This window comes from Puntigrus tetrazona, unplaced genomic scaffold, assembly GCF_018831695.1.
Source record: "Puntigrus tetrazona isolate hp1 unplaced genomic scaffold, ASM1883169v1 S000000001, whole genome shotgun sequence".
Taxonomy (NCBI): Eukaryota; Metazoa; Chordata; class Actinopteri; order Cypriniformes; family Cyprinidae; genus Puntigrus; species Puntigrus tetrazona.
The window spans coordinates 1,528,561-1,537,348 of NW_025047681.1; the positions used below are offsets into that span (position 1 = coordinate 1,528,561).

Genomic DNA, 8,788 nt, shown 5'->3' on the forward strand with positions numbered 1-8,788 from the left:
AAATGTGTTTTTTGGGATGACCCACTTCCCAGGGCCACCCACGATCAGAGCATTTGCTATATTGCTATTTACCTGTTTATGTAATTTCCTCTTTTTAGTTAATGTCATATGTTTTGAGGTGCTTGCAGTTGTAAAATACAGGCTTAAGAGCTAATGCTTTGAAACTCAAACATAAAGGTTGACTAGTGGATACCCAGGGGTAAAGACAGCATGTTTAAACACCAGCAAGAGATGAATCAGATGAAGACCATGTAAAAGAAACGGAAGAGTGTGAGACGCAGACAGCAATGTGAGTGACAAAGGAAAGACCACCGCCTTGAGCTACAGAGACTGATGTTCCTACAACGGGAAGACTGGGTTATACAAGATATTGAGGAACTGATGACTAATATGATGATGTCAATCACCCAAAATACTATAAAAGGTCTGAAAAGTAAACTGCTCTTCAGATTCTGCCTGCATTATGTGTGAAGGACACCTGACACCTAACAGCATATCTAGTATTGATGCTAGAGTTCGATTGTAAAACTTTTTTGCATGTACTGATTTGTATTGTAACCAATAGAATAAGAGTTTATTGTTACAACCGGCTCCCGTGAGGCTTTAGTTTTAACTGAAAACTGAGCTTCAAACAATAACAACCATAAGAGAGTCTTCTACATTATTCCTGAAGAACTTCCTGAAGAACCTGCGGGCGAGTGAGTGCTTCACGGTTTAGAATAGATGTGAGTAACTTTTTACCTGAATAATTATAGGTTAAAGGTATTATGATAAAAAGACACACATTAACAACATGAAACCATTTTTAATTCACAATTTTATTTTTTTTATTAAGAGTTTTCCACTTAAATTCCACTTTTTTTTAAATAATCAATGTCATATAAATGATTTGTAATTTACTTTGTAATTAAGGCTGAAAAAGGTTGAGTGAAACTTTGAGTTTAATTCCGGTTGGAGCTGAACTCTTGGTCTTAGTCTGAGTTGGATAATCATCTGCTTCTTTGGATTCCTGTAAGAAAAATGTCTTGTTATTGTGTCTAAGTTTTTGTGTTCTAGTCACCCTCTTGTCTTACTTCAGCAACTGTTCCTTGTCATTCACCACAGCTTCCCCAGTCGTCTTACTTCAACTGAGATCTTACTGTCGTAAGGAGCAAGTTGAACTTGCCTACTAAATAGGCTAACTTTTGTAATTGTGTTCTCCATCAGACCGACAGCGATTGGAGTGTGATTGGAGTGAGTTGATGGCGGTGGAAAACGTAACACTGAATATTCTCCTTTGACTTCTCTGTGGAAAAAGAGACACAAATCAACTGGACAAAATCTCACGCAAATGTGAGTTGTTCAGTATTTATTGAACTATTTTTTTTAAATCAATGTCACACTAGCTGTTGTGCTGTGATAATGAATATTCAGACAGAAGTCTCTCAGAATTCATAAAAATATCTTTATTTGTGTTCCGAAGATGAACTATTATTACCAGGTTCGAAACAACATGAGGGTTAATAATTGACACAATGTTCATTTCTGGAAAATGTTCATTTCATTCTCTGTAAAGTCACACTTCCACCATTTGGCAACATTAGACAAACTAAAAAAGTTAGGCCATCTGTTTGTACTAATAATACAATTTTACATTGAGAAATTAAAGCATTTCTTACATACTGACACTAATGACTTTCTTTTTATTCAGTGCTTTCTCAGGAATTTCTGAAACGATGGCTCAACTTAACATCAGCATCAATGACTCAGCTGCATCCGATGAAGATTTACTCTTTAGGAAGTGGATGGAGTTGGAAAACATTCTTTTTCAGGAATGTTATCCAGAACTTGTATATATCCGTGTCCTTTCAGTCATTGAGATCTCAGCCATGATCTTAACTCTGATCGCCTTGTGTTTCATCATCAAATCCAGGCCTGCTGCTTCGGTTTTTGTTAGTAATTTAATACTTTCAGATCTCGTACAGGTCATTAGTATATTGATAGCAGCAACAATCTCATGGAAAGGTATGCTGCTTGCTGCATATAACTATTCTTTGATGGTGGGTCTGTATTTTATGACATGTGTTGCTTTTGAACGATATCTTCTGATTTGTCATCCTATCTGGTACAAATCTCACCAATCACTCAAACTCTCTTGTTTTATTTCTGTGATCATCTGGTTTGTGCCTCTAACCTGTGCAGAAATATACCCTTATATTTATTTGAGACCTCTGCCAATGCTTATAGCCTGTTTAATTCCTTATCCCATAATCATTCTCTGTTTTGCTGGCACTTGTCGAGGTCTTTCTCACGCAATATCACTGACTGCTCAGAAGCGCAAATCAATTTTGGGCATTTTGTTCCTGGTGCTGTTGACTTACACATTTCTTGTTCTTCCTTATGTGTTTATGCTTTTTATTGAGAATTATTCATTGTATTACTACGGTAATTACTTTTTTGTTGAGAAAATGTACCGCTATGCACGAATGATTGTGTGTCTGAATCCACTTGCTGACTGTTTTCTGTACATGTTCATAAGGCCTGATGTTGGTAATTTGTTAAAAAAGTCTGTTTGCTGCTGTCGTAGACGTCAGAGTTGGAAACGAAACCAGGACGAACACTCTGTAGTGAATCCACAAAACAGCTGCCCTTCTGTAGTGTGCTGTATTTCAGCTCAAAAGCCTTCATCTCATTCACTGAACACCGGCAGCTCAGTTTAACCTGCTGCTAAATGAGCTGTTTTATTTAATTGTAATCAGTGTTAATTTTAAAATTGCATGAATAGTTTCTAGTTTAATTCTGTCATGACATTTAAGCTTGTTAGCCCCTACAGCAAATTATCATCATCACCACATCCCATCTACTATCTCTGGCATGTGCACATGAAAAGTATATATGTGTTAAATTAAGTGAACTTTACAAATGTATTAAATATTTTGCAATCTAAAGAGCTTAATGAGCTTGTTGTGCACCGTATAGAGGAGGTGTTCAACTGTAATTATGAAGCTATGGGAATACTGTACATTTCAATAATTTCTCTATTCTGCATCAGTATCCTGTGTCATTATCAAGAGTATTGCATAAGCATGCATGTGATGCTGCATTCTCAAAACCTTGGAAAGGTGAAGATTAAACAGTGAAGTTTTCCAAAATGAATGGGTGGTAAAAGACATTCTTTCTCACAGACATGAGATATATATCTCTATAAACCATATAGACTATATATAGATGTATATATACTATACTCACAGACATGAGAGAGAACTATTGAAAGCTTGCTGTTAAATGAAAGCGGAAACATTAAAGAGAAACTAGGTCACACAAAGACAGAGCACATGGTGAATGAAAACACAAGACCGAGAGATGACGAAAAGATGCCACAAATAGGCAGGAGGAGCTTCAGGTGGTGGTTGGCTGACTGAGAGGAAGACAACAGACAGAGGTGGAGGTGGAGATGGTGACCTGATGGACCGGGCCGACAGGGAGGCTTAGGAGGGCCAATTTGGAACAGATGGCTCTGGCAACCAAGGGGAATCCGGAAGGCCAATGTAAAGCCAGAGAAAGAAGGATCCAGTACCCATGAAGCCGATTGGAGACTGGCAGACCCGAATTGAGCACACAGATGGTGGGATGAGGGTAGGCAGAAGAACTGACAGGAGCCAGCAGTGGTGGAGGAGACAGGAATGGGTGGGAAAGTAGGATATTTTTAATCTCCTTTGGGCTTAACACTTGTGGACACAGGGACTGTAGCGGACTCTGGAAATGCGGGGACTGAAGCATCATGAACCCCTTCTGGGCTTGGCAGGACTAGCGGAGAGAAAAGAAAGGGGCAGGACTGAACTCCAGTTCGCTTTAGAAGTCTATTAGGTCCATTTCTTCCTCTTGTAGCACTAGCTGCTCACCCTCACACTTGGTTCTGTAAGAATCTATAATCTGCCTTAGCCCATATTTCACTCCATAATATCTTTGATCATGCTCTGGTTTCAATTTGAATTCCGCTGAACCCAAGGTACTACATGTGCTTTGTTAGTGCTATGCTGCAATAGAAATCTTCATTAAGATCTTCTACATTCTCATTATATTTTCTTATGGTGCAGTGGGTGGAGCTCCACTCCGGCTCTCTCACCTGATCTGACGTCATCAGCCTGGGCTCCACGGCAGTTCTCAGCTCTGTTGTCCCATGTGGCAATGACTCATCGATTACAACAGGCCCTGCTCCCTTGTCAGCGGTGGGCTTGGGAATGTGCTCAGCACAGCAGGGAGAAGGTGGGTGGGCCACTGGATCTGGAGTGGGACTGGCGAGATCCTCCTCAGGACAGAGTGAGCAGGGATCCGTTTCTCACCAGGGTCCACTCCACCAAGGGGGGCGAATTCCACTAAAGGACCATCTTGAGGCAACAACGTTCTGCACACAGTGTTCAGCCTGGCGTTGTAGAATAAGTAGAGGGAGTCATCCAAATAGCTGGCATAGTTTGCAAATAGTCAGAAACAGTCTTGTATGGTCCTCAAGTGGTCTCTCCCCCTGCTCCATAGAGGGGGTCCATGAACATAAAGACAAAAGTTAAAAACAGAAAACAAAGTATGACTCACTACTTACTGTTCACTTTAAGGTGCAGTATTCCGTCACAGTTGCCGCTTCTTTTTCCACCCTTAGTGGCCACTGACAGTACAAGACCCTTCATTTCGACCTGCCACATTCTAGCATTCTACTTGTGTTGTGGCCCCGCCAGACATATGCCATGGCCTACTTGGATGACGTGGTCATCAACTCCGAAGCATGGGAGAAACATCTGGAATGGCTGCAGAGTGTGCTTTCAGAGCTCCGGAGGGCTGGACTCGGACCATTGTTATCACAGCTGATCATTTTTACATTTTCCTCTGCTTAAAAAATATATACATATTTTCAGTTTACACCTTTATAATGAAAAATAATGCTTTTCTCTTTAAGCCTCTCATCTGAGTATATTTAAATATTCGGTTTTCAATATTTCTAATTCCTAATTATCTGCCTAACAATTAAAAATGGTTTTGGCAGAAGATATGGCCTATTGACCATTGTGAAAATGAAGTGTGATTTAATTGTTTGAAAACTGAGCACACTTTAATGACAATTTCTTAAAATAGTACCCTTTTAGTTTTTAGTTTTTTTTAAACATTGTACATAAGATTACATAAAACATTGCAAAACACTAAGTATGATTTTTTAAGTAAGTACACTAAAGTTAAATGTGTTGCCTAATATACTGAAGCGCATGTAAAAAGTAACTTTGTGCTTACAATTCAACTAACTTATTAGAATAATAGAACACTGTCTGATTAATTAATATGTGCTAACTCATTCTTGTGATGGTCTCCCAACAGACATTCAACTGACTATAAATAACTTTGTAAGTGCATTTCAACTTATTTTAACCTTAACCCTACCAGTCTACTAATATTCTACTAAAACTCCAATGACAGTTAGTAGATATGTAAGGCTCCCTCCACCAGGGTGTTACCTCCTCTTTTGCGTTGGGGCATGGTGCCTCTCTGGACATCTGGATGACACTGAACACCTTTGTGAGGTACTACAGTCTTCACGTTGAGCCAGTTTCTTCTCGTGTGTTGGGTAACGGGTAATTGGCGGGAAGAGCTTGCTTGCTGCTGTCACGCTTGCTGCACCATTTCCACTCACCTGCGGATGTGAGCGCCAGTTTCTCCTCCAGTAAATTCCCCAGTCAGTAAACCTTGGTGGAGCTTCCTCCGACAAATTGTGTTTTAACCAATAGATATTTATTTTTTGCTCAGGGTTTTGGGTACGTCTCCTCCCCAAAAATAATACATCATGAGTGTTCACATGGTCCAAACTTTCCCGCTCTTGAAGAGTATAATTTGACATGATTTCTATAACACAAATATGGAATATTTGAGTAAGAATTGACTGAAAAAAAACGTTCTAGAGATTAAAACTTGTGCATACCAAAAAATAATTTTCCCATGTAATAGTCATAATGTGCTGTGTCTTGGACCATTAATTTTGGTTACTTGCCCCAAAATTGACAAACTCCTTCCTGAGTTGGGATTGTCAATAAGTGTTATTTGTGCTATTTGTGTTATTTGTGTTAACGTTGCAAACTGTGCTGTAAGAGGATCTGTTGGATCTGCTTGAACCTTAAAGTACCAGGGTCTCCTGGACAGATTTATGACATTCTGTTGTCTTGCCTTTTTGTGAAATCAGCTCCTCCTGTTTCCCTATTCAAGCCATTGATGCAGATAAAAAAATTAATAAAAAATAAGGCTTTAAAAAAGGCTATAACAAAACTTTTTATGGGGCCTTAATGGAGTTACAAGGAGATTCATCTCTCTATACATTAAGGAGAGATGGGAGAAAGAAAGTGGTGTTACTCTCTCACATGTATAAAATGCAGGACTGGACTGACATTGTGAAAAATATTTTTATTATACCAAAATTATATGTTTGTTGACTTGTGGTCCATATTGATTAATTATATAACTCCAATTGACCTAAATGTTTTTGTTTTTGTCCCTCCACTGAAAGTCAATGCAACAACCAGTTTGATACATATAAATATATTAAAATATATTAAACTAAATAGATAAATATATTAAACTAATTCGCATGAATGGAGAGGTTTAGTCCAAAGTTTCTGAAGAGATCTGATCACTTTATATGATAAACAAATTTATTCACATATTTGCACTGACCAGCAAACATAAACAGAACCGCATTGGTTCTTAAGGATCTCAAACATGCAGCGAAACAAGGGAATTGATTTTGTTTTCCATAACTGATATGTGTGCTGGTTCATGTTTATCTGTGAATAAAAGTCTAAATTAAATACAGTATGTTCATTATATAAATTGATGAAGTCTCTTTAGAAAATGCAGACTTAAACGCCAGTTCATCTGAGTTTCATTATTAACTTTTTGAACTTCAAACTAGTTGTTGTGTTAACTGTCAGTGAAGGGATAGAAATCTCTCAGATTTTATTCAATATATCTCTGGTTGGGTTTTGAATGTGAAGGAAATTATTTGTAGGTTTGGAGCGACATATGGGTAAGTGAATGATACATGATTTGTAATGAGTGTTACAAAGTTCTTGAGGAATAGGTTGAAGTTCTTCAGGAATAACGTAGAAGACTCCCTTGAGATCGTTCTTGTTTGGGGCTCAGTTTTTAAATAAAAGTAAAGTCTCAATCATTTATTTTATTGGTTACAATACAAAGCAGTACATGCTAAAATAATAAATAATCAGCTAAGTTGGATATTTTATTATCAAACTCTAAGCAGCAATACTAGAGATGCTGCTGGTGTCAGGTGTCCTTCATAATGCAGGCAGCATCTGAAGAGTAGTTTACTTTTCAGATCTTTTATACTACATTTGAATGACATCATCATATTAGTCATCAATTCCTCAATGTCTTTTATGATCTTGTCTTACTGTTGTAGGAACATCAGTTTCTGTAGCTCGTACTTAATGAGGTGGTGGTCTTTCCTTTGTCACTTACATTGCTGTCTGCGTCTCACACTCTTCTGTTTCTTCTTTATGATCTTCGTCTGATTCATCTTTTATTGGTGTTGAAATGCTGTCTTCACCCCTGGGTACCCACTAGTCAACATTTATGGTTGGGTTTCAAAGCAGTCTTTCACAACTGTTGCTTAACCATTCTAGCAAACAAGTTTTGCAAGTGCAAGCATCTTTACCTCAAAGCATATATGGCATTAACTTAACAAGAAAATAACATAACTGAAACGGGTACATAGCAATATAATTTGTCATATCCAAAACATAGTTTATTTTCCAGTGTTATTTACTTCCTCAGTCAAATAAGAAACCTGCAAATCCTAAGAGAAAGCCCAAATGCTCTGACCGTGGCCTGGAAAGTGCACATTTGTCAGTAAGCACCAAAAAGTTGGTCTTGTTCCAACTGCATTTTGTAGGTACTTGACCTATTATGGGGAAATAGATCCGCTGAGGCAGGGTACACAGCCAGAATTGTGATTCCACCCCTCAGACCCTAGGGGGTTCTCAACACCAAAAGAGTCTTGCTATAGGACTAAGCCTTATGCATATTCATCTCTGTGTTGTACGTTTTGTCGTTTTCCTCATCCACAGAATGTCCAGGTGAAGGACTTATTAAAAGATGTGTGGGATATGACTGTTTTGTTCCCTTTAGCCCTAAGCACTGCCCGATATTCGACCGTTCCGGACAAAAGATTGGCATCATGAAACAATTGTGGTGCTTTCTGTGATCATGGCTCCTAATCGGTGGTCCTGTGACATACAGTGAGCAAACATAGCTTGCGGTACAGCATAGTCATCGCAGTGTGTTTGCTGTTATGATCCACGTTTAATGAAATCAATGCAACATAGTGTTAAAACATAAAACTGCTTACCTCACGCTCTTAGTCCTTCCTCTTTCACAGCTACCACTTTTTCTCGGAATACATAATGAAAAATACAACTGTTGATGTATGATTCATCTCATTTTGTTTAGAACAAGTGCATGCTGATGACGTTTTATTTTTCTACAGTAACGTGCGTTGTGGCGCATGATTAATTTAATCATCATATAGTCTACACGCACGTTGTATAATACAGTGATATTACAGGACTGCTAAAATTGTAGTGTGTTTTGGGCTTTACAGGCTTGCAGTGACGAGAAGTTTGTTTTACAGGTACATACAGTGCAAAACAGTCTTGTCCTGCTTCATTCTGTCCTAGACTGTCTCAATATAATAATAATAATAATAAAAAAATCTTCAGTTTTTATTTTCTGATCTGATCTTAATGTATCTCACAATCAG

The 8,788-nt window shown here is 38.3% G+C and overlaps 1 protein-coding gene across 2 annotated transcripts; it reads left to right on the top strand.

Annotated features, from left to right (window-relative positions):
- Positions 1 to 473: 473 nt before the first annotated feature.
- LOC122331723 (lysophosphatidic acid receptor 6-like) lies at positions 474 to 3,113 on the top strand. 2 transcript variants are annotated; one of them, XM_043229234.1, is made up of 4 exons: positions 474 to 725; positions 913 to 1,011; positions 1,207 to 1,332; positions 1,691 to 3,113. In XM_043229234.1, exon 4 carries the CDS (start codon positions 1,716 to 1,718, stop codon positions 2,697 to 2,699), a length of 984 nt encoding a protein of 327 aa, XP_043085169.1. In that variant the 5' UTR covers positions 474 to 725; positions 913 to 1,011; positions 1,207 to 1,332; positions 1,691 to 1,715; the 3' UTR covers positions 2,700 to 3,113. The 2 variants fall into 2 exon arrangements, with proteins under 2 accessions (XP_043085169.1, XP_043085167.1); XM_043229232.1 differs by lacking the exon at positions 913 to 1,011.
- The last annotated feature ends 5,675 nt before the right edge of the window (positions 3,114 to 8,788 follow it).

Coding starts and splice junctions, on each gene's coding strand:
- LOC122331723 (XM_043229234.1), top strand. CDS start 1,716: ATGGCTCAACTTAACATCAGCATCAATGACTCAGCTGCATCCGATGAA.